The sequence below is a fragment of the Prionailurus viverrinus genome, chromosome A2 (genome assembly GCF_022837055.1).
Source record: "Prionailurus viverrinus isolate Anna chromosome A2, UM_Priviv_1.0, whole genome shotgun sequence".
Taxonomy (NCBI): Eukaryota; Metazoa; Chordata; class Mammalia; order Carnivora; family Felidae; genus Prionailurus; species Prionailurus viverrinus.
The window spans coordinates 61,138,555-61,163,838 of NC_062562.1; the positions used below are offsets into that span (position 1 = coordinate 61,138,555).

Consider the following 25,284-nt stretch of genomic DNA (forward strand, 5'->3'; position numbering starts at 1 on the left):
CCCGGGGTCTGAATAGAGGTGCCCCCGGGCAGCTAGGATTCTTGGGAGGAGGACGGCATAGGGCCCCTGCCCTCAGACACGCAAGGTTCTTAGACACGGCTGCAAGTGGTTCAGGGTACCCTGGGAACAGTCTGGCTCTCGCATGGTCTGGTGGATATAGCCACTTCTTTTGTAGTGTGGCTGTGTTGGACAGGTTAAGCTTAGTAAAATTATGACCGTCAAGCACTATGACTGCCAAGCACAAGGTCCACTCAGATCAGAAGCAAGTAAGTAGCCCCCTCTCCCCCCTCCCTCCTGGAGTCCCTGCCCTCCCGCCCCGGCCTCTCCCTTCCTCTCCAGCCACTGAAGGGCCAGGCAGAACAGGAAGACAGGGTTTGCATCCTGGCTCTGCTGTTGACGGCCCTGTGACCTTGGGGACTTTCTTTCAAGAAAGAAACTGAAACTCAGAAAAGCAGTCCATAAGTAGAGGAGCTGGCACCTGGCTTCTAGGGGGTTTGTGGGGTTCGTGGAGTCCTGTCGTGTCTCATTGCTGACCATCTAGCGGCACAGGGCAGGTAGACATCTCTTTAACCATGGCTGTGCGTACTTTCCTTTTGAACCTTTGTTAGAGCCACTCACTCCCCTGGCAGAACCCCCTTGCCTCCCCCCCCAACCAGTGCTTGTGAAACATGACCTTGCTGCGTGTGGGGTGTCAGGATCCTCTGTGTGGTCCTGCCCGGCTCACCCCACCCTCCCTGTCTTTCATCAGACAATTCTTGCTCTTCCTCTGGGCCCCTTCCACACTTTTCCACCTCCGTCTTTCCTTCTACTGATTCTTTTATGATTGTTTTCTCTTCTGCCTCAAGATAAATTATTTGAGGGTGAACACAGTGTTTTTCTAGTTTCTCTGTACTTTCCAGAGCACTCTGGGTCCAGCAGGTGCTCAGTAGTTCCAGGATAGATTAGAAAATGTTTTTCTCAGGGCACCTGGGTGGCTCAGTCAGTTGAGCGTCCGACTTTGGCTCAGGTTATGATCTCACAGTCCGTGAGTTCAAGCCCCATGTCAGGCTCTGTGCTGACAGCTCAGAGCCCAGAGCCTGCTCCAGATTCTGTGTCTCCCTCTCTCTCTACCCTACCCCACTCACACTCTCTCTGTCTCTCTCTCTCTCAAAAATAAACACTAAACAAATTTTTTAACAAAAAAAGAAAATGTCTTTCTCGCTTTGTAATTAATCCTGATCTAATCCCATTGAATAATCCTTGTTGCCTTTTCTGTGATTGTGTCACACGATGCACAGACTTGACAAGTATCACAGGTCGATCGTTGCTTCGTTTCCCTCCTATGAGACCGAAGCTGCGTCTCCCCCTCAGTGTCATGTCAAGTGTGGGCCTGGGCACTGGGGCGGGGCACAGGGTCCCTGGTGTGTCCGCCAGTCTTTCCTGGTGGCCTTGTTCGCTAAAACACTTTCTGACTTCTCTTCCCTTTCTTGTGCAGACGCTCACGAGAGGCTTCGGGACGAGAATGTTTCACTTAAGGACTTGTGCTGCTAAGTTGAGGCCGTTGACGGCCTCCCAGACTGTGAGGACGTTTTCACAAAACAGACCAGCCGCAGCTAGGACGTTCGGGCAGGTTCGGGGCTATACCGCCCCCGTTGCTGCTGAGCCCTTCCTCAGCGGGACTAGCTCCAACTATGTGGAGGAAATGTACTATGCGTGGCTGGAAAACCCCAAAAGCGTACACAAGGTAAGGCTCTCCGAGCAGACGTCTTCCTGTGTTTGGTGTCTCGGCCTGCCATCGGCTGGGCATCCAGGTAAGTGCCAGTGTGCTGAGGAGCCCTTGGGAAGGCAGGCGGCTGGGAGCCCCACCGACCGGAGTCCTCCACATCAGCCCGACCATGACCGCCACGCCACCGGAGGAGTGCTTCCCTCCCCTTGACAAGCCGCGCACTTGAGACTTGCTTCTGGGAACAGAAGGCCCATCTGCCCTGCGAGGGTGTGAGAAGGATGTGCTCCACCTCCAGCATCTCCCCGAGGACGCTGCAGGACACAGACAGCGGAGACAGGCCGTGGCCAGAGCGGCGACCCTGTTGGATGCTCCCCAGTCCCGTCATGCCAGGAGCACCTCAGAATCATCACATTGGTTTCTGCGCAAATGGCATTTCCAGTTAGCGTGCCATGTTTTTCCTCCTGTATCTGGAAGTGAATTCCCTGCAGGCTTCTTTCTGATGTACTTCTGTTGCCTGTGACGCACGTCCTCCCGGTCACCCGTGTGCATGAATCTGCCCACAGGGCAGGCCTGGCCTCTAAACTTGACTGGTTCTGACACCCATTTCTTGTGTTCACATTGGGTGGAGGCCTCACGGTAGGAACCAGAGGGTGGTGGGTCCACAGGTTGCCGTCATGCTCTGACGCAGGCCAGGGGAGGTTTGGCGGAGACAGTGTGTGTGAGGTGCTCAGGGCCTGTGCAGAGGAAGCGCCTGACGGAGCCTGGCTGCCATGCGCTGCCGGCCTCGCCCCTTCCTCACTTGTGAATCTTAGGGTCTCATCATCAGAAGGCAGCCTGCTTCCATCAGGCCCCCAAGAATCCGCTTTACCCTGAAATGGTAGTGGTGTGTAAGGTTGGATACGTTCATGTGACTGCCAGAGCCGCTGGCCCTGTTTCGTTGCGAATGCCCTCCTGGTCTGACCTCACTGCTCAGGGCACCCAGCCAGTCATTCCCTACCAACCTGGAGGCCACTGGCTCCCTGAACAAGGTGAAGCCTGGTTTCCTGTGAGAGTAGGTGTTCCTTGGCCTGCAGACAAAGACTGCCCACAAGTGTGCTGTAGAAACGGCCGTGCCTGGCCGGCTGGCAGGCACTCTGCAGGCAGGTGTGCACGGTGCGCTCTGGAGGGGTCAGGTCGGACAGTCGTCTGGTGCCCCAGCCTGTCCCTCTGCCTTCCTTTCCCCAAACACAACCTCTTCGTGGAACTAGCCACATCTTGTATGTGTGCTGACGGGCCCAGGCTCAGGAGCATCCACACCAGTGCCTGGCCTCGGATTGCATTGCAGTTAGGAAGCGCACCGTGGCTCCAGCACAGAGCACAGACAAGTGGGGCTGACACGGCACCACGGCTCCTGCCGGAAGCTTCTTGAGAAGGTTTTTATGGGGATCTGATTGTAGACCATGACACCTAAATGGGGCCAGTTTTCCTTGAAAAAAATTTTTTTTCTATTAGGTTTGCTGCTGTTGTCAGTAGTTTGAGTTAATATTATTATGACTATTATTACTGGGGTTTTTTTTCCAAAATCCTTTTTAATCTTTATTTTTGATAGCGTGAGCAAGGGAGGGGCACAGAGAAAGAGAAACAGAATCCGAAGCAGGCTCCAGGCTCTGAGCTGTCAGCACAGAGCCTGACACGGGGCTTGAACTCACCAACCACAAGATCATGACCTGAGCCGAAGTCGGACACTCAACCGACTGAGCCACCCAGGCGTCTTTGATTATTACTGGTTTTGGGGGGTTTTTTTAAGGACTTTTTTGAGAATCCAAGAAGTAGTGCGTGCAGTCTGGGCTGTCAGGGAGCCCCCTGATTTCATTCCCACTCATCATCACCAGTGACAGGACTGGTCTTAGGCCAGCTGAGGCCCTGTGGACCCCTGGGATTTACTCTTTAGACCAGCTTTTGGTTCAGCAGAAAAATTGAGGGTCAGGTATAGGGATTCCCCATGTACCCCCGGCCCCCATGCCCGGTCTCCCCTACCATCGGCACACATGCTGGGGTTACGACATTTATCAGGCTGGGGAACCCACGCTGACACATCTTCTTCGTCCAAAGGCCCCTCGTGGTGGTATGTGTTCTGAGGGTTGGGACAGGTGCCAAGTGACATGTATCTCTGTCATGGTTTCCCATGGTATCCCAGTGTTTCCACTGCCCTCAAAGTCCTCTGCACCCCACCTGTTCTTGGAAAGTGTTTTTACCACATGGTTTCAAGGAAGCCCCTCAGAGGTTCTCAGGCCGGGAAGGGGTGGCCATGGTGCCCGTCCATCCTGGGAAGGACAGCACACCGACAGGTCCACTGACAGGCACAGGTGCCATGGGGCCGGGGTTTTGGGGGGAATTCAGGAGGGGCATGGCCCTTGGACTCTGCAGGCCAGAGCGATCACCACATGGAGATGCCACAGAGACATGGAGGACGCCAGAAAGGGACTTTTCAGTTGAATGAGAGAGTACGCACAGGCTATCATCCCCGAGTCCGATTTTACATGCTAGTTTCTGTTGCCAAGGTTCTTCAGGGGGTGCACGTCAGTGGGTGTGTCCTCGTCCACCATCCCTACCCTGTGGAATTGATCACTTCTCCAGGTTTCCTTGGAGGCCCCACACCTGTGTACGTGCTGTTGCAGACACACAATCTGGAACTTTCACCAGATTTTAGAGGCATCAGTGACTACAGAAGTCCTCAGAAATAATTGACTACATTAAGAATGCCTCATTTGTTCTCGTGTTTTAGAACCCATGGTTCAGGGAGAAATGACGATTAGATTTTCAGGTTTAGACTGAGTGCCTCTGATCCCCCACTTGTGCGTTGTTGTGGGGTGCGGCCTCCTTGTCCTGAGGGCTGCTTCTGTCCCCTCCTCCATTGGCACAGAACTTGTTCGTATTCGGCAGGAACAGCACAAGCTTAGCATCTCCCCTCTCTGCCCTACTGCACTTAGCTTTCTGATTACTTCTGTAACATTTCCTGTAGAGAGAAGAGTACGAAGTGAGCCTCTGTGAGGAGACCCACATCCACCTTCAACGGCACTCTACAGTTTGCTAGGCCTTAAACCTCTTCCTTCCCCGCTCATTTGTGCTGGTTGGTTTCTTGGGGGCAGGGGCGGGGGCGGCTGGGAGAGTCTGAAGGCAGATCCAGACCTGAGTCATTTCCACACGGCTCTAACCAACACAGGGATGTCTTCCTAACCACACCTAACAAAGTTAACAAGATAATTCTCTAACACCTAATCCTCAGCCTCAGCCAGCTGCCAACTGGCCAACTTACGGTTGGTTGTCATACCCCTGTTTTTAAAGAACACTTCTATTTTGAAATGTCTAATTGTGGAAATTGGTAAAGTAATTGAGCAATTTGGAGTCACAAGCCCCTCATGCTGCTGGTGCCCAGGTCAGTGGCTGGCCCCGACGGCACCCGTATGGGCTGCAGGGGCCCCCAGCCCCTCTGTGCCCCCTGCTGCGGCCTCCCCCACTGTCCCCTCCAGTCCTCCACACCTTCCCAGACACAGCTCACCACCTGACCCCCTAGGAACCCCCAGCCGGGGCTTGTGATGTCAGCCTGCGAAGCCTCCCTCATGGGGTCTCAGACATTCTGGGGACAAGTCAGATGGCAGCATCTTTCGTTTATGTCTCAGAAACGCATAGAATCAAAGGCAGATTGCCCCATTTATGTGTCAGACAGGCAGGCATTGGGAGCCCCTGAGCCCTTGCCAGGCCCCATTTGTGCACGGAGGCACGTGCCCACCCACACACAGAACGACGTCAGCCCTGGTGTTGGCGGGAGACCCGCCAGACCTGTGCTCGCTGGGCCCCCCACAGCCTCAGAGCTTGCTTCCCCCACCGGGCCTTCTGGTGGCCTTGGCCCACTTCCTAAATGCCGTCTTCCTCTTTTCATAACCGCATCAGTTTCTTATGCCATTCCTGGGTCGGCTCCAAGTGTAATGACAGCTCTGGTCCAGCTCGGTCACCTCACCCGAGGTGGAGTCTCCAGACTCGGTCCCACCTCTCGGGGCTCGGTCGTGCCCCCCTTCTGGCCTCTTCCACGCTCATAAAACACAGATAGCTCTGCCTCTTCCACGCTCATAAAACACAGTCCTGTCGTTTTCTGTGAGTGAACCAGACCAGCAGGGAAAAACACAGCCCCCAATTCATGGTGACATGTGCCTGCTCGCTCTGTGGTTTTGAACCATCCCGGGTTGTGCTTGGAGAACCGTGGGCTGGCCCCCGGGGGCGGGGGGACACCTATGTTGAAGGTCCTTGGAGCGCTTTGTGGGATTTTGGTGAGGGAGGCTGCGAGCCTCAGCCGTAGTGGCTTTGTGTATTAAGTTAACCAAACAGGTGGAGTGCTTTCCCTGACCTTGGTATTCAAGGGGCTTTCCACCTGCATGGTTCAGTCCAGGGATAAAGTGAGCACGTGTGAAGAGTGAGAAGCAGGAGTAGCGCCTTCCCTTATGCGTACATCAGCCCAAGGACAGCGGGGGGGCGGCTGTTGGGACCCTGCAGGGCCCTGTGTGCCCAGGCCAGGTGCTGCCTCTCCTGGGTGGGCTGTGATGAGCGAAGCCCCGAGGGGTCTGAAGATCCTCGGGCTCTCAGGGGTTGGAAGTGAGCCTGGGACTCAGAGCCCACGAGGGGATGTGCTGCAGGCCTAGGAGGACCCACCATCACTGTCTGGAGGGACTGCCGCCTTTAGTCCCTCAGGCAGAGCCCTGTCACTGTCTGCGGAGTCCACGGGCAGAGCAGAGGCCACTGTCCTTGGCTGGTCTTGGGTGGTTGCTGGCATTTTGCTCGTGCGCCCTCTGGAGAGATGGTGGCAGAGCCTGCCTAGAGATGTTCCCTCCCCCGTGCTGTGCTCTGACTGCACGTAAATTCTTTCAGTCTCTGTAACCAAGGAAGTCCCAAGCAGAACCCCCAGTTTTTAGCTGCTTCTAGTATGAAGTGTTCCACGGTGGCAAGGCAGTTCCCGACCCCAGTGCGTGGTCAGTCCTTGCCTTCCAGACACAGTGTCCGTGGATGGAGGGGTCAGAGCCCCACTGGAGGGCAGGCATACACAGTGTATTCAAGGAAGGCCGGGACCCAGTGTTTGGCACAGATAGAGCACTTCAAGGTGGGTGTGGGAACCGTCCAGGGCAGCCTTTGCATGTACACCCACGCCATGGCTGGGCTGCCATGCACAGTCACCTGGATGCTTAGGAAATAACACAGGGCCACCAGCACACTTCCTGAGCCCACAGAGCCCGTGTGCAGGGGGCTGGGGAGGACAGAAGCCTGGGAGCAGTACCTGCTGGCCCCAGTGCCACCCTTAGCTTGGGGAGCTGCTGCTGCATGTCTGTAGGGATTAGCCTGAAGCAGCCAAACCCTTGTTTCAGGATGACCGGTGGTCACTTAATGCCCCAAGTTTCATGTTTGTAGCAGCTAAACATTGTTAACATTGGAACTTAGTAACACGGTTGTCTGTGAATGTGCTGGGTCCGACCCCAATGACTGTGGGTCACTAGATCATCAGCCTCGTGGTGGCCTTTGAGCCTAGGGTTCGGTCCGTTCCGAGGTGGCCAGAGGCTGCCTCACCCACACTCCCCAAGCTGGCTTTACAGCAGGGTCCTTGGCAGGATGCCAGCAGAGGGTGGTGGTGGCGTCAGGTGACAACATGTGCCAGACCAGGGTGTGGCGTGCAGGTGCATGGTGCCCCCTGGTGGAGCAGTGTCTGAAGGGGACTTTGGAAAAGGGGAAACGGTCTGGGCACCCTAGAACCCAGAGGCGTACAATTTGGTGTCCAGAATCAGCATCAGTCGCGCCCGTGGTCAGTGTTGATCAACAGCTTCTGCAACAAATCTAAGTATCCTGCTGCTTTTCAAAGCATGAGCAGGTGTGAAAGTGCCAGACATGCTCCTCACACTTGCAGGCGAGGCGTCGGGCACACACACTGCTCAAGCCGCTTCCCTGAGACAGGCTTGTCGCCACAGGGCCCTTCGGTCACACGCTGTGGGGGCCTTCCTTCCCAACAGCAGAAGGGCGCCAGGTAGCACGTGTGCCACCCTTCCGAGACCAAAGGTTCTTGAATGGCCTCTGGCATGAACTCCACAGCCGGGAACTAGGCCCAGAGGCGCTTGTGATCTGCTGACTGAATAATTTAGGGCAGAGTCCACTTGGCTCACTGACCTGCTCACACCCATGTTGCTGGTGAGCAGTCCTATGCTGACCAGTGCCAGCACCTTCTCTGAGCTGAGGTGAGGCCTCTGGACTCTGGAGGCTGCAGGTGTCTACAGCTGACCCCCCACCTGGCACCTCACCTGACCACCATCTAACCTCCCACCTGGCACTCACCTGGCACCACACCTGACCCCCCATCTAACCCCCCACTTGGCACCTCACCTGACCCCCCACCTGGCACCACAGCTAAACAGCACACTTGCCGGACTCAGCCTGTGAAGGAGTCTGAACCTGATTTATCTCAGTTGAACACCTACTGTGTGCAAAGCCCGGGGACATTGCAGAGGAACAGGGACCTGTTTGCAGCCTTGCACGGGCTTCCTCTGCTTGGCTCTCAGAACGTTGGGACTGCAGGGAGCGCCTGGCAGGTCTATGGGAAATTGGGGGAATGCGGGTACCATGGCTTTTGGGACAGAGCTTCAATTACCTAAAATTTAAGAATTGTGGGTTCATTTTGACCAGAATATTCCACTCGTTTATATTCAGAATGTACCGTGTTTTGGTGGTGGTCTCAGCCCCACAGCTCCACTGATGGCTATGCCCCCTTCCCACGCAGCCTCTGCTGGCTCCAGCCCTTTCTCTGGTCTTGTCTCCGGCAGGTCCCTCGGGTCCTCTCCTTGGGCTCCTCATACCAGCCGTCCCCCAAGCACCGTCTCTTCTCATCTCCGCACCTGTGCTTGCTGCTCCCGAGAGAAGGGAGGGCTTCCCACAGTCATCCCCCTGGCCCCAGGCTTCCGGGACACTGCATGAGGCTGCCTTGGTGTGACCATGGGACCAGACTTTGGAGTAAAGTGCTCACCTTATGTGTGCGTCCCGTGTGCCTTTGGGAAGAGTGTTCACGTGCAGGGAGAAGGTCATGGGAACCCTCTGGTCCTGGCAGGAGGAGAAGCTGGCACCTTTTCGTATCCCCCTCAGGCCACCACTTCCTCCAGCGGTGGGCAGAGGACTGGGTATCCATTACTGGCCACCGGAGGCCACTCTCCAGACCCCAGACAGAAGCCAGTTCGGCTCGGCTTGTTTCTCGAGGTGTTCAGAGACCTGTGCTTTCTCCTCACTCCTTGCTGGGTCACCCGAGTGACTGCTGGAGGCACAAGTCCCTGCGCTGTGGACTGGGGCATCCACACAAGAGCACGCGATCGTTAGAGATGAGTCTGGCTCAGAGAAAAAGAGAACTTCACTGAGGTGGCCAACATGGACAGGGTTTTTCTTTTTTTTTTTTTTTAATTTTTTTTTTTTCAACGTTTATTTATTTTTGGGACAGAGAGAGACAGAGCACGAATGGGGGAGGGGCAGAGAGAGAGAGGGAGACACAGAATTGGAAACAGGCTCCAGGTTCTGAGCCATCAGCCCAGAGCCTGACGTGGGGCTCGAACTCCCGGACCGCGAGATCGTGACCTGGCTGAAGTCGGACGCCTAACCGACTGCGCCACCCAGGCGCCCCCTGGACAGGGTTTTTCTTGACAAGAGCTTGGGGCCACCTGCCTTGATGGCACATCAGCCTCATACCTTCAGGCTCAAGGAGCCTGTGGGCAGGCACAGGCGTCCTCTTCTGGAAGCTTCCTCCTCAAGGAGGGGAGAGGCGCCCCTGAGCAGTGCTGCAGCCTTGTGGTCACCTGTCTGCGCGCAGGTCTGTAAAACCTGCCATCCAGGTGTGCGTGTGAGGGCTGTGGTTGTTAGATAGGAACCTCTCTCTCCAGGCGGTGGCAAGGGGCCCCAGTCTGGAACGGGCGGGCGGAGGTGAGAGAGAGAGAGAGAGAAAGAGGCTCCTAAGGGAACAGAAAGCACTAGAGGGACAAGACGCACCCTCCACTTTCAGGCAGAATTTTCTGAGGTCTGACCGACATGAGTGGCAGCACGGCAGCGGGTTTGCAGGTGTGCATGGCCTCCCGGGCTGTTGTCCTTGGGCGGGTCACATGAGGGCAGGTGCCCAGCCTGGCCGGGTGTTGGGGGTGAGCACCAGGGGAGCGGGTGCTGGCTCCCTGCTTTCTGCAGGACTGCCACCAACCAGTTTCTTCTGACCGCCTCCAGCGCGAGCAGGGTTCGTGGCCATACGTTTGTCCTCGGCCAGTTGAAAGTCACCTGGAGTTGTATTCTGAGCACAAAAGAAGGTCAGAGAGAGGAGGCCCGATGATGGCGATCGCCCCCTTTCTCAGGGCCCTGGGTGGACGGGCCCCCACAGCCCTTGTCTCCCAGCTGCGCCCTTGGTGTCTGCTGGAGAGGCCTTTCATTTCGTCATCTGCTTGGCGGGCGGCGGGGGGGGGGGGAGGGGGGGAACGGGTGAGCAGGGACGTGTACTTGGGGTTGCCCGCCAACCTGGGTCCCCACTGCTCAGGGCTGCGTGCCGGTGGTTCTTGCCTGGCTGCTGCTGCCGTCTCAGGCAGGGGGCTTCTTTCAGGTCAAGGAGAGCCCTGGGCCACAGCCACTCCCCAAATGCAGGGGCTCCCTGAGACCTGCTGGCAAAGCTCCACGAGGTCAGAAGTTGGGGGGGGGTGTCCTTGTAAGGAATCAAGTGGGTGCCAAGCAGCAGGGATGAGAGGGTGGGGAGGGCAGCCTCATCTTCCCCAAGGAGTCCACACTGAGGTGGCCTCTCTTTCCCTCCAGAGACTAAGGCAGCTGCCTTCTCTGGTGGACATGTGTCAGAAGGGCCAGCATAGTAGGACGATGTTTGAAGGGGGAGGGGGGTGGCCCTGGGCCTCTGAGTCCTGGATTGCACAGGGTGTCTGGCCTTAGGTTTCATGCCACAAGGTGCTTTTGTGTCAGTGTTAAGGCAGGTGCCCCCAGAGAGCCACACTTCCCTCCCACCGTCAGCTGGCACACTCCAGCTTAACCAGAAAGGTAAAAACAGTTAAAGCGTTTTAGAATTGTTACTGAGTTCTAAATCACATAAAGTATACAACTCAGTGTTGGACAGTCATCTTGTTTCTGGTTTGATTTTTTTTTTAATTAATTTTTTTATTTTAAGTGTGTTTATTTTGAGAGAGAGAGTGAGAAAACCCCAAGCAGGCTCCACACTGTCAGCACAGAGCCCGATGCGGGGCTTGAACCCACGAACCCTGAGATCATTACCTGAGCCGAAGTCAAGAGTCAGACACTTAACCTACTGAGCCACCCAGGTGCCCCTAAAAACCAATTTTTCTGAATACAAAAGGAATATGTTCTTATTGTAGAATGGTTTAAACATTCTGCAAAGCTCCCTCAAAAGTGGCTGTAGGGAGAAGCCAGACTGTCCTGCAGGAGGCGGTGCTCTGGGCCAGCACAGTGAGCCGGTAACACTGGTGATGAGCTTGTGAGCGGCCACTGAGGGGCCATGGACTCAGTAGGTCTGTGCCCTGAACAGCACTGAAGAGCCCTTCTGAGAAAGCCAGAAGACAGCGAGGACCAGTGTCCTCAGCAGACCCACTCGCTGCCCACCGAGCCCCAGCCAAGCCACTCCAGAAATGGTCCTGGTAGCTCTTCCTGGGCGGACGAGCACAAAAGTCCAGTGACATTCCTCCTGTCCAGACTTTCCACGAGTCTAAATCAGAGCTTACTGACGGAAGAATCTTGGAAACTGGAGTATGTGTGGCCGACAGGAAAGACAGTGTTCTCGTGTTTCTGAATTTGCCACTTTTCAATAGTGTTCTTTTCTCCACAGGAATTTTACTGAGTTTTCATCTCCCTGACCTCTAAAATATTTACTTTAAGCCTCATACCTTCGCATGAGATGATAAATTATTCTAGTTCGTGGTATCTACACAGATCAGAAATTGGATCATCCAAACACGGGATAAGCAAATGTAGGAGGAAGAAGTAGATGAGGTGGCTCACATGGGCTGGAGGAAACTGCCTGCAGGTCACGTGTGAGCGTCTTTCCCCGCATGAGTTGATCTTTACAGCAGACCTGTGAGAAGTACTTGTGTCTTCCGCTCACAGATAAATCGAGCCCAGCAAGTCAGGAGGCTCACCAGGATGTCAGGGCCAACATACCAGGTCCCCTCTCTGAGCTCGCTCCCTGGGCCCTTAGCTCCAGAGTCGCCCTCCTGAATTACCAACGAGACTGTTTGTCTAGGGTCCGGTGAGGGAGCCCGGCAGGCCGCCCGGTACAAGCTCCCGGCTCCTTACAGGCCCTGGTTCCATTTTGCACCTGGGGACACGAGCATGAGCAAAGCCAGCCTGGGCCCCCAAGGCTGTGCCCAGTCTCTGGGGTTTGGAGACGCACTTAGGATGCCCCTTCCCCCTCAAGTGGTCTCGTGGGGGAAGCTGTAGAGCTAAGGGCCAGGGGCCAGGAGCTCTGGTCTTTGCGATAACCGGACTGGGGGCAGATGGGGTGGGAAGGCCCGCGTTCACCTGCCCCCCGGGCAGCCTGCCATAGAGACACTCGGCATGTCACTGGGGTGTGGCATTGCTGGGCGACGTTGGGCCTTTGGGGTTTTGATGGCAGGGCAGCCTCAAGTCCTCTGCATCTTGGGGTGGGGGTGAGGAGGGGTGTCCTGTGGGGATGCTGGGAGCAAGGCCCCGTACTTCAGGCTTGGGATCAGGCCGTCCAGCGGAGGAGCACATCAGCCCCCCCAGGATGGGACTTGCCTGCCAAAAACAGAGCTCCTTTGGGCTAAAGATGAGTCCTGTGTCCTAAGTGATCAGGATAACGTGAGTTCTTTGTTTGTCTTTAGTCATGGGACATTTTTTTCCGAAACACCAATGCCGGAGCGCCCCCAGGCACCGCCTACCAGAGCCCGCTCCCCCTGAGCCCAGGCTCGCTGTCCGCCGTGGCCAGAGTGCAGCCCCTGGTGGAAGCCCAGCCCAACGTGGACAAGCTGGTGGAGGACCACCTGGCAGTGCAGTCGCTCATCAGAGCCTACCAGGTAGGGCGCTGGCCGGGCGGTGGCACATCTGTGACACCGGGCGCTCCGCGTGAACTGTCCTATAACTAGCACCCCACCAACCCTGAGACACACCCTCCCTGCCCGGGGGCCTGGGGAGCACACCTGAGATGTGCCAAGACGGAAGGAGCCAGGACAGTTTGACCCTGTTTGCAGATGTGAACAGCTCCTCATTTCTTCCCATAAGTTGGCAAGAAGAGCTTGTGGGCAGGGAAAGAAGGTCATGGCTGGGGGGTGGGGCGGGGTCCTAGCCACCGGGAGGGAGCAGTGACCAGGAGGGGTGTATCCCTTCTCAGTCGCCAGTGCCCGGATACAAGAGAAAATGAACCTTCAGAGTTGGGGACAGAAACTGAGCCCGCAGACACGTGAGGGTGGAGCAGTGTCCAGGAATGTTCCAGTTGGTGATCAGCACCACTGAAGGGAGTGTCAGGGCAAGTGGGGCTCCCTTGACATTTCTTCACCTGATGGGGAAGAGCCCAGAATTCAAACCTAAGCACCTGTTCTGAGGGTAGCCCCGAGAAGGATAGGAGGAGAAGTCAGGCCTGGGGTGTCCCTCCGGGGGTCCCTAGACACCCAGGGTGTCCCTCCCGAGGTCCCTAAGTACCCAGGGTGTCCCTCTGGGAGTCCTTGGCACCTGGGCTTGCTGCAGTCTCCTCATCCGTGTTCTGTCTCCAAGAGACGGCACGGCTGGGGCAGGTGGCACGGGGGAGGGTAGTGGGTCCTGGCGAGCAGACGGAGAAACTCCAAGCCAGTGGCCAGCAATGCTCTCCAGCATTGTTCAGTTGAAAGAGGCATATTGTGTGGCTTCTGACTGTCGCCTGCCTCCTGCAGCCTTAGTAATGTCACCTGGTCCCATGTCCCTCCAGCAGCCGCCCCTTCGCAAAGAGCTAGCACACAATCATGGGCGAAACAGTCAAGACTTAAAACTGGGAGGGATTTTCTTCCTTCTCTTGCTCCTCGGGCAGTTGGGATCAGATGGGAAGGCCCTGTGCCTCTTGGCGGGCCCGGCCGGGTGTAGGGCAGACCCCCAGTGGCCACTGCCCCCCCCCCAACTCTGGGCCAGCACCTGCTCATCCCCTCTCAGGGTGCAGAGGTGCTGAACTGTGTGGCTTCACGTGGGAGTGAGCACCCAGCATGTCCCGCTCCACTTACCCAGGGGGCAGCAGGGCTCCCCAAAACTGATCTCTGAACCGCCAGGTTCATCCGTGAGCACAAGTGTGCTTCACGATGACGACTAATCTTGTTGTTTTGGGTTCAGGTTGGACCAGGTGTAACATCCCCCACAGCCCGGGTCCTGCTAACGCCTGCCTGTGTTATTGCTTCCAGGTCAGGGGTCACCACATTGCAAAGCTTGATCCTCTCGGCATTAGTTGTGTAAATTTTGATGGTGCTCCGGTAACTGTGTCTTCAAACGTGGGTGAGAATGCGTCTGTAAACGCTAATTTTAATGTAATTTTACTTTTTTTACCCCTTCCCTCTTTTTTTTCTCCTGTCCTCTTGTGTGTGACCCTTCCCTCGCTGGCCCGCTCGTAGATACGAGGGCACCATGTAGCGCAGCTGGACCCCCTGGGAATTTTGGATGCCGACCTGGACTCCTCCGTGCCCGCTGACATTATCTCATCCACAGACAAACTTGGTGAGGGTCTGGGGGCGGCCAGCGCCGCGCCGCCGCCCGGTGTCACATCTGTGGCGGCCAGGGTGTCTTCAGGCGCCAGGGAAAGACTCTGAAGTTTCCTTCGTTCTGATCACTCAATATTTAGTGCGTTTGGGACGAGTTACGTTTATCCCAGCTTTTCAGCCAGACAGTGTGAGCTCAATTGTCTGGGTCTCAAAATTGGAGAGTAAAATTTGGGGCAGAAAAGGTTTGTGGCACAGAGGAAAAGATGGCCTCATTGGGCAGGCAGGTCAGAAGACATGCCGGAGGCCAGCTCTGCCGGCTGGGTGTCCAGATCCCGGTGCAGTGCGGCCTCCACCCCTCCAGGGACTCTTCTTGGGGCCGTGGGCACGCGCTGTGCTCTTGGGCACGAGACATGGCTGCCTGTAGCGGGCGGGTCCGTGCTGTGCGCTGGCTGTCAATCCGTAAATGCTGGTGATCACACCGAGGAAACTTTGGAAGGTGTCCTGGCGTGCAGGGAGGCGTGTGTGTGGCGCTCGGGCACTTGCTGTCACGCGTCCCCACCCTTCCTTTGCCACCGCGCAGCACAGGGCGCTGGGTTCACCCTGCAGCTGCTTCCTCCAGTTAATCTGCTCTCGGTTACTGTGCCACTAACCTGTGCTGAGACGTGACTGATCTCGAAATGGCCAGGCGTCCACAGACACACCATGCATGCTACTAAAACTGACGATTGCCTACCTGCCCAACGCTGCCCTATCGGGGGGATGGAACCCACCTCCTCGAATAACGGTCTCCCGCACCGTAGTGTCCCAGCACCCCGTAGGCTAGGTTTCAGACCGAATCGCTGCCATCTCCACTGGAGAAACGCTGCTGGGGGTACAGGGCTTCCTCCCTTTCCTCTCCACCCTGCAGCACTCAGGCCCCACTCTACCAATGCTTGCCTGTCCTGAAGCCCTGGCTGGCGCCTCCAGTCCTCCCCAGGGAGGCCCCTCCAGGTGTGGAAGGCAGGCGAGCCGCCCGGGGCCAGCTGGGGGCCTGGGGCCTCTCTCCCAGAGACCAGTGAGGGCCTCGGAGGCTAGTGTTCCCAGACATAGGAGGTGGGGGCTGCCATCTCCCACCTGACACCGCATCCCATCTGGGGGCATCCGTGCTAGCAGGGTACTTGGTATTAAAGTGGACCTTTCCTGCTGGTTATGGGCTCTCATTAGCACTGCAGGGAGGGGGGCGCGCAGCTCTGCTCTGCCCCATGTGAGGCTGGTCAGGCCAGGACCGAGCTGCATCCTGCGGGCTCCGGCACAGGATGTTTACAGGTCCCCCGGCTGGTCCGTGCAGGGTGGGAAGCCTGTGGACTCTTCAGTGTCTGTTCACAGCACTGGCCCAGGGCAGAGGCGGGGGTCAGGGCAGGGCTTACATCATGCTTTCCAGTTCTTTCTGGGCTGCTGTGGCCTCCCCTTAACATTCCATCTTAAAATAGTGTCCTTGGGCATTTGTGCTTGTGTGAAGTTGAGCATCAGCACGGAATAGTTGTGCTGAGTTCTTGCTTTACGTGCAAACACTGGAAATAGCGGGTCTGCAGGTGCAAACACTGGAAATAAATCTGCAGGAATGTCAGTTTGGCACGTGCAGGTCTTCAGGAAAACAGCCGGTCCAGCCTGACCGCTGCTCATGGACCCAGGCACGGGCGCTAACGTGCCCATGGTCTCCTCTGGGCCACGGGCCTGGCCTCAGCACCAGCCCCCTTGGTGGGAGCGGCTGTGCACCTCCGTCTCCTCATCTGTGAGGCTGTTGCAGAATTAGATAAACTCGTTAGAATGCTGCCTGGAGCTTCCTGAGCTCCGTGGGAGTGTGAGCTAGTGCGGTGCTTAGCAGTCTTCTGACGTAAGTAGCTGTCAGACCTCGTGGTCACAATGAGAGCAACTGAGGGGGCAGGCAGCCTGGGGTCACACCGGAGTCAGTAGTGGTGAGGGAGCCCAGAGCCACGGCCGGAGTAGGGTGGCCTGCACGTTCCATGTGGAGGTCTCGGGGACGCACCACCCAGTCACGCGGCAGCTTCCCTGGGCCTGGGACCCTCTCACACCTCCTCCAGGCTGACCTCTCCTTGTGGAGGTGAGCACAATTTGTCTATTCTCTTATGGGGAAACCGAGGCTGGGGAGAAGCTCGCTCCACACACGTTTGAGAGCACGTTCTGCTGAAGAATCACGTGGGAGGGGGCACAGCGCTGGGCAGGCGTGGGCTCCGGAGGCAGACAGCACGTGGTGTCCCGTGCTGAACTCGTGTGCAGTGCCAGCATGGCTCGTGTCCACTTTTTTATTTTAAAGAAAGTGGATTATGTGAAATAGTTTCCACGAAGCTCTTGCCCCTTGGCCAGTATTGAGAAAGGGAAATGCTGGCCTAGGGTCTGTACCCTACCATCTCGTGCCTTCCAGCACCTGAATAAACAGATACCAGTAGCCAGGCTCATACCCGTCCCAGCAAGCTCTGTGGCCAGCAGTGCTCCTGGACAGCCAGGGCTCCAGGGTTATGTCGGATGTGGCGCACACAGAACACCGCCAGTGTGGCAGGAACGTTGAGGACATGATTATTTTAACTACGATTTTAAATTTACACTAATGTTGGTACAGTTTCTGAATGAGGCCACAGTTGGGTAGGTGATTACTGGGAACGGGGCACCTTTTCCCACCTTTTGTGGGGAGCCAGGTGTCCCAGGTGGGCCCCAGTAACGCATCTTCATCTGTGTCAGGTTGTACTGTCAACCCCATGTCTGTGGAGGAGAGTCGGGAGCGCTGACCTGAGAGGCCCCGGCACACGCTCCACCTTGAACCCCAGGGGAGGCTGTGGGGGGTGCATACAGGATTGGGTTTCCTAGTGAGGCCCCTTCTGCTTGGTGGGAAAGATGGATCAGGGTGTGACGGATGGAAAGGTCTAGACAGAGAGTCCTGTGGAGTCTGGGCATTGCCATCTTCGCTACAGACTATGGACGCAGCCACGTTGCCTCACCTGTGTGCGGTTCTGCCTTGGGGCTGGTGTTCTGTGCCCGCAGCCCTCGCTTCCTTCCTTTGGGTGGGGAAGGAGCCGAGTCACCCTCGCATGGTCTGGGGCACCCTCGGAGGGGTTGTTTACCATGGTGTGAGATTTAAACACAATTAAAGGGGGCCCGAGACAAAATCTGTAAAGAGCAGGGAAGAACCTCACGGTGCTGCTCCTGTTTGCCACCATTGTTCACATTTGAGTTCAGTGCAGGGCTGGGGTGGGGCGGGGGGGGGGGTGGGGGCGTGGCTGGAGACCCCTCGAGCTCAGCTCCAGACCTGCACAGGAAAACTGGTGTGACGCTGAAGCCTGCCCCGTGAGCCCTTTGGCTCCCTGCGCGTTTGCACAGAAGCGTTCACACTGTGAGTGTGCAGTGGAGCACTGTGGGTAAAGGCCACGTGCGCACCTTAGTTCGGAATACTTTATGCTGAAAAGTGCCGTCCGGCCTTCCTCACATCCAGACCACAGTCACAGTGGAAAGTTTGAAACGGTGAGAATCACCATGTGACACAGAGACGGAGTGCACAAATACGGTTGGACAAACAGGGCCCATAGACTTGCTGGTGCAAGGTTGCCACAAATGTGTCAACTTCTAAAATTTGTTAGACCGATCCTGTCTGTGAAGTCCAACAACGCGAGGTGTGTCTGCAGTTACAAAGCCAAGTCAGAAGTGCAAGATCACGGCAGCATTGATGCTTGAGTGCATTAGTGGGGGACAGGGCTGCCCTGCCCATCTTCCTGGTCTTCCTGGTCCTCCCCACCTGCTCCAGTAATGGGGCCTCTCTGCCCATCCTCCTGGTCCTCCCCACCTGCTCTAGCAATGGGGCTTCCCTGCCCGTCCTCCTGGTCCTCCCCACCTGCTCCAGCAATGGGGCCTCTCTGCCCATCCTCCTGGTCCTCTTGGTCCTCCCCACCTGCTCCACCATTCCATATCCCCCAAGGCCAGTTGTGCTCCCTTGATGGTCGGGGAGAATAACTAAAATAGAGTTGATTTTTTAGTCAACTTTCCTAATTTCAGAGCAACAGAGAACAATTCACTTAACGTTTAGGGACTGCCATGTGTGGCGTGCGGAGCCACCAGACACCCGAGTGAAGAGCTGGGAATCAGGCTGGAGTCAAGCCAGGGCCACAGGGACCATGCCCTGCAGAGGTGTCCTGCTGGACGCCCCAGGGCACCGTGGCCGAATCCCAGCCTCTCCACGTCCAGCATGGTGTCGCGTGTGGATAGCTCGGGCCCCCATGCACTTTCTGTAAATGACAACCAGAATGCCGCTGCCGCTCCACTCGCCTTCAGCTGGTGTCTTTGTTCATGTTTTATTTTAAAAAGACAAATAAGTACAGATGAAACTGAACACGTCCGCATAACCAGTACAGAGTGAACAAATGTAAACATTTCAGGACATTTCGTGTGTTGCCTGTAGATTGTTAACAGATGTGGCCCCCTACATTTCCCTGTTGGGTGGGGGTGGTCGCCTGGTGTGGCCCTGTGTCTTAATTCTGAGCATAGAAGGAGAAAAATGAAGATTCTTTATTCTTGCCTCAAACCGAGTATCCGCACTTCTGTGCAGAACTCGACGATCTGTTGTCTTAAGAGCCACCGGCTCTGCGGTCTTTGCTAGGTGCTGCTGTCCCTGTGGGTGGGGAGGGGGACTTACCACCCAGAGCAGGGGTCCCTGCCTGCCCTGCCTCAGAGTTTTCACTCTCAGCCCCCAAGACGGCATCCACTGGCCTTCCTCTGCACTCCCAGGGCAGGGACCAGCTGCAGTGACCGTCAGTCAGGCCTGGGTGCCCCGCTGCCACGAACCTCCCCAGGCTCATGCCCCCTGCTGGGTGACCAGGGTCAGAAAAGTGCTCTGTGCGTCCAGACAAACGTGTGGGTTTTCGCCAGCGGCCCGGAAAGCGCCAGGAACGGTACAGGCACTGAAAAGCTTGCAGCGGGAGCCATGTGTAGGCCCCCTGGGTGGTTCTCTGCAGCCGGGCTCCCCCCCAGCTCTGCCGTGTAGCCAAGGGAGGGACCGAGGACCTGCATGTGTCCTCTAGGACCCATCAGAGTCTGGAGGTGTAGGTCTGGTCTGTTGCCTGGTGCTCCCGATTCTGAGGACGGTATGCTAGACATTAGGCCTTCTCCTTTTCTGTTCCCAAAGCCAGCTGGGTTGGGTGGGTCTGACGTCCCAGGAGAGGCCTGTGTCAGCCGCTTCTTCCAGACAGGACGGGACGGGTCGGGAGAATGTCTTGCCGCTACTGCGGTGGCTGGCCCGCATCCCTCCCTCAGGATCCCCTCACTCCTGCTCTTCCTGAGCGGTTTCCACACTTACCCCAGCAGCTCTCAGCCCCCAAGCCCCACCCTGTTCCCTTTTGGTGTCTGTCTGTGTGACGGTGTCTGTGCTCCCCGTGACCGTGGTGACGGTGCAGGGTTGGGGTGTCTGGGTCCTCAACTAACTCTTGCTGTCTTTTTCCTCCTGCGCTCACCCATGCCACCTCACTCTGCCTCTCAGACCTTGCAGTTTTCAAGGAACGACTCCGAATGCTAACCGTAGGAGGTAGGAAAACAACGAGCCTCTCCCCTTTCTTGAGCCGAGGACTTCATTTCAGCAGGATGTGCAACTTTTCCCAGCATGCCATTTGGGGAAAGTTGACTGTTGATTGTCCCGTCATTCGGCTGTCACCCAGCAGGGGAAGCCACTTCTGTGTCGTCTCTGTCCCTGTCCATTTTCACCTCCTGGAGTGTGTGGCCGCTGCTTCGCTGGGCTTGTCCGGTGCAGGTGGCCTGTGGCTCCTGCCGGGGCCGGCGGGGCCTGACGTCACATGGTGTTGTGCATGTCGGCTCCTCCTTCCCACCACCTTCCGTGCTGTGCCTTCCACGGGGCTCTGGATTCTTTCAGATTCTGCTTCCCGGGCGTTTTGGACAAGATCTCTCTTTGATCTTCCCGTGTGTGAAGGACACCTGAAGTACTGTAAACACGTACTTCATCGAGTAAGGAATCCTCAGTGACCTGTGCTTCTGGGCAAAGCGCCTTTGAGGAATCCAGAGTGAGGTGCTGGGGGCCATCTGCCTGTTGTCATCCCCCCCACCCCCCACCAGTGGCCAGTCTTACCCACGCCAGCTGGCGCTCAGAGGGTCTCTTTTTCCTCCATCATCCCATAGCTGTGACTCTCATCCTGATTGCACTTGTGAGATCGCTGTAGATTCACAGCAGCTCTAAGAGTTCACAGGGGTCCCCCGTGCCGGTGTGGCCACACGTCACCTCGGGTCCTTCCTGCTGCCCTTCTCAGCCCCAACTGCTTCCCCTCCATCCCACCCCATGGAACCCCTGGCAGCCACCACCCTGGTCTCCATTTCTGTGATTCATCATTTCAGGGTGTTATGCAAATGCAGTCATAATACGTCGCATTTTGGATTTGGCATTTTTCAGTCAACGTGATTTTTCTGGGTTTGATCCAGGCTGCTCTGTCACTCCAGCTTGTCCCTCCTTGCTGAGCGGCACCCCTTGCCGTGGGCTCCCACCGTTGTGTCCACTCCTTACTCATTAAGGGACCTTCACGTGGTTCCCATTCTTTGGCTCATAGAGTCTTTTGAGAGGCAAAATTTTAAATTCTGATGAGGTCTGTTTGTCAGTTTTCCCTTTGATGGATTGTGCTTTCATTGCCAAGCCTACGAACCTGAAGATTGTCTCCTGTGTATTTTTCTAGTGGTTTTTCTAGGTTTGCATTTTACATTTAAATCTGAAAAAAGGCTTGTCTGCGTTTACAGAGCGACTTGCTGACATTTTGGTAACGATGGTGCTAAACCTACAGCTTGGTTAAAGAGATTTTCTGTCTTTACTCCATTGCCTCCCAGTCCGTGAACGTTGTATGCCTCTCCGTTTATGTAGATCTTTTTTGATTTCTTTTGTCAGCTTTTCGTAGTTTTCAGCTTACCAGTTCTGTATGTGTTGTGTTAGATTTATACCCAAGACTTTTTTTCTTGTTAATGTTAGTGTCTACGTATCATTACCAATATCTAGAAATGGAATTGATTTTTGCATTTATGTTGTATCCTGTGGCCTTTCTGAGCTCGCTTATTCTAGGACTTTTTTTTTTTTTTTTTTTTTTGTAGAGTATTTAGGATTTTCTGTGTAGATAATCATGTCACCTGACAATAGGAACAATTATTTCTTCCTTTCCAATCCGTGTGTCTTTTATTTCCTTTTCGTGGCTAATTGCCCTAGCTAGAACTTAGAGCACTGTGTTGAGTAAGAGTGCTGAGAATGTACATATTTGCCTTGTTTCTGGTCTTAGGGGGAAAGCCTTCAGTCTTTCATCACCAAGTATAATATTAGCCACGGATTTTTTTGTAGATGCTCTTTATCAAGTTGAGGAAGTTCCTTTCTATTCCTATTTTTGCTTATTGTTATTTATGAGGAAGAGTGAAAATTTTCTGTATCTGTTGATATAATCGTATGATTTTTCTTCTTTAACCTGAGAGTATGGTAGATTACATTGATTGATTTTCAAATATTGAACCCAGCATGCATTGCTAGAACAAACTTCTCTTGGTTATAATTTTTTATACATATTCCTGCAACTGTGCATTTCTTGTATTTATATTAATGAGGGAGATTTGTCTGTAATTTTCTTTTTCAGCTGTCTTTGTCTGCTCTTTGTGTCAGGGTAATTCTAGCCTCATAAAATGAGGTGGTTTTTTTTTTGTTTTTTTTTTTCTTTTCTGTTTTCTGTTTTGGAAGAGATTACATATATTGGTGTTCATTCTTTTTTAAACATTCGGTAGAGGGGCACCTGGGTGGCCCAGTGGGTTAAGCATCTGACTCTTGATTTCAGCTCAGGTCATGATCTCCCAGTTCGTGGAATCGAGCCCCATATCAGGCTCTGCACTGACAGCACGGAACCTGATTGGGATTCTCTCTCCCCTCTCTCTCAAAAATAAATAAACATTTTTTAAAAGTGCTTAAACATTTTCTAGAATTCTCAAACCATCGGGTTTGGAGATTTCTTTTTCAGAAACTTTTTATTTATGAATTCAATATCCTTAATAGTGGTAGAGATATTGCAAATTATCTGTTTCATATCAGGTGAGTAATGCAGTTTGTATTGTTCTAGAACTGATTCATTTCATATGAGTTGTCAAGTATACGTTGTACATGTATAGAGTTGTTCGTAGTATTCCCTAAGTATCTTTTTTATTTCTGCAGGGTCTGTATTGATAGCCGCTTTTATTCCTGATATTGGTAATTTCTATCTTTTTCTTTGTTAGTCTTATTAAAGGTTTGTCAGTGCTATTGATCTTTTCAAAGAACCAGCTCCTTGTTGCACTGATTCTTCTCTGTTGTTTGCTATTTTCAATTTCAGTTGATTTCAATTGATTTCTGCTTTTATCTTTATTTCCTTCTGCTTTCTGTGTGGGGTTTCCCCCCTCCTTTTCTAGGTTCTTGTGGTTAGAGCTTATATTACTGACTTAAGACTTTTTCTCTTTTTAATGTGTGTGTTTACTACTGTAAATTTAGCTGTCCCACACATTTTGGTATGTTGTATTTCTTTTTCATTCAGGTCATTGTATTGATACCCTTTAATACTTCTTCTGTGCTCTGTGGATTATTTAGGGTCATGTTTCATTTTCAATAATTTGGAGACATTCCTTTTGTCTTTTTGTTACTGATTTCTAATTTGACTCATTTGTGGTTAGAGGGTGCACTCTGTTCAATTCCGCTAAACTTGTTGAGGATTTTTTATGGCCCAGGGTGTTGTCTGTCTTGAGTTCCATGGGCACTTAGAAAGAACGTGTGTTCTGCTACTGATAGGTGAAATGTCCTGTCAGTGCCCATTAGATCCTGTTGGTCGATAGTCGTTGAGTCCTTCTACATCCTTTCTATTTACTTTTTCAGTGAATTACTGAGAGAGAAGAGTTGAAGTCTCCAACTATAGTTGTGAGTTTCTGTTTCTCCTTTTGGTCCTCAGTTTTTGGTGCATATATTTTGTAGCTCCACTGTTGAGTGCATATGCAATTAGGATTGCTGTATCTTCTAGGTGGATTGACCTATAGTTATGTCATGCTCCCTCTGTGTCTATTAACTTTCTTTGTTGTGATGTCTAATTTAGCTGGTAATAATAGAGCCACTTCTGCTGTTGCTTGGGTTTACATGATATATCTTTTTTCATCCTTTTACTTTTAATCTGCCTGTAAGATTATAGTCAAAGTGGATTTCTTAGACAAGCATATAGTTGGGTCCTGTTTTTTTGTTTGTTTGATTTTTAATCCACTCTGCCAATCTCTGTCTTCTAATTGGTGTATTTAGGTCATTTATATTTAATGTAATTATTGTTATGCTAGAGCTTAAGTCTAACTTCCTATTCTTTCTTTTCTGTTTGTCTTCTTTTTCATTTCTTGGCTCTTTTTCCTGACTTCATATGGATTTTTAAGCCTATATTTTATTTATTTATTTATTAACGTTTACTTACGTTTTTTAGTAATCTCTACACCCAATATAGAGCTTGAACTCACAACTCCGAGATCAAGAGTCATATGTTCTTCTAACTGAGCCAGCCAGGTACCCCAAACCTACATTTTAAAATTTCACTTTTATTTATATATAGTATTTTTGGTCATATTTACATGTTTTTAGTAGTTTTTTTCTGCCTTTTTTCTGGTTGTCTAGGTATGATATTATATATATAGAACTTACCATAACCTACTGGTGTCGCCGTGTTACAAGTTCAAGTGAAGTGTAGAAAGTGCACCTCCCTGTACGTCCCTTTAGCTTCCCCATTTAAAGTAAAATTGTCTTGAATACTTACTCTGCCTACATTTAGAACCACATCAGGCAGATCAGAGGCTTGGCATCACATCAAACCAAACTTAGAAGACCCAGGAGGAGAAGGAAATCTGGTTTGTTTGCCTGTGTTTTGCCTTCCATGTCCTGACTTCCTCCTAGTGTTTAAGAGCCCTTTTGACATCACCTCCTTTCTTTGTAGAGCACCTCCAATAGCCATTCCTTAGGTGACAGACTGTCTTCATTCCCTGTAACTGAGGATATCTCCATTTCCCCTTCGTTCCTAAAGCATGTTAAACCTGGCACATGGGGTTCTAGGGAGACAGCTCTTTCCTCATGCTCTGGAAAAGTGTGCGGACCCCACTCTGCCCCCTTGTTCCTGATGCAAAACCCTCAGTCATGCAAGTGGTTTTTCCCTCCAGGTGAGGTGTCCTGGACAACTGCTACTTTTGAGACTCTTTCTTCATCTTTAATTTTGAGAAGTTTATGCCGTGTTTTGGCGTGGTCGTACTTGGGTTTCTTGTGTGAGTTCGTACCATGTCTTGAATCTGTGGGTTGAAGTCTGTGGCCATGTTTGGGGCATTTCAGCCATTATTTTCCAAGTCCCTTTTTTCAGCTTCCCTCTCCCTCCTCCCCTTCTGGGATTCATGGGCACAACACAGTCTCTTGTTTTATGTCACGTGTCTCCGAGGCTTTCTTCGTTCATTCCCCAGTCTGCTTTCTCTCTCTCTTTCACATTACTTCATTTCTACTATTCTGTTTTCAGGGTCCCCAGTCCTGTGACCCTAATTCTGCCCCTGAGCCTATCTGCCAGCTTTAACTCAGGGCTATTGCATTTTGCAGTTTCAGAATTTCCCATCTGGTCCTTCTTGGCGTCCCCAGTCTTTGCAGAGACTTGGTTCCCCACTGTCTCTGTCACATTCTCATTGCTCACCAAAGTCGTCTGAGGACGGCTCCTAGGGAGCCCCCGCCAGGTAATCCCCAGCGTCCGTGCCACCGGCTGCTGGTGTCTGTTGCTTGTCTTTCTTCATTCAGTCTGCAGTGTTCTTGTTGTGACGGATTCTTTTATTGAGACCAGGACG

The 25,284-nt window shown here is 53.5% G+C and overlaps 1 protein-coding gene across 2 annotated transcripts in view; it reads left to right on the top strand.

The window, feature by feature from the left end:
* The window catches only part of OGDH (oxoglutarate dehydrogenase), a 66,427-nt gene that overhangs the window by 14,307 nt on the left and 26,836 nt on the right, over positions 1-25,284 (top strand). Inside the window, exons 2-4 of one of the 2 annotated variants that reach the window (XM_047848789.1) lie at positions 1,475-1,723; positions 12,586-12,777; positions 14,122-14,212. In XM_047848789.1, the coding sequence (XP_047704745.1) occupies positions 1,502-1,723; positions 12,586-12,777; positions 14,122-14,212 (505 nt within the window). In that variant the 5' untranslated portion in view covers positions 1,475-1,501. Of the gene's footprint in view, positions 1-1,474; positions 1,724-12,585; positions 12,778-14,121; positions 14,213-14,328; positions 14,432-25,284 lie in introns of both variants that reach the window. The other variant, XM_047848788.1, reaches the window with a different exon arrangement.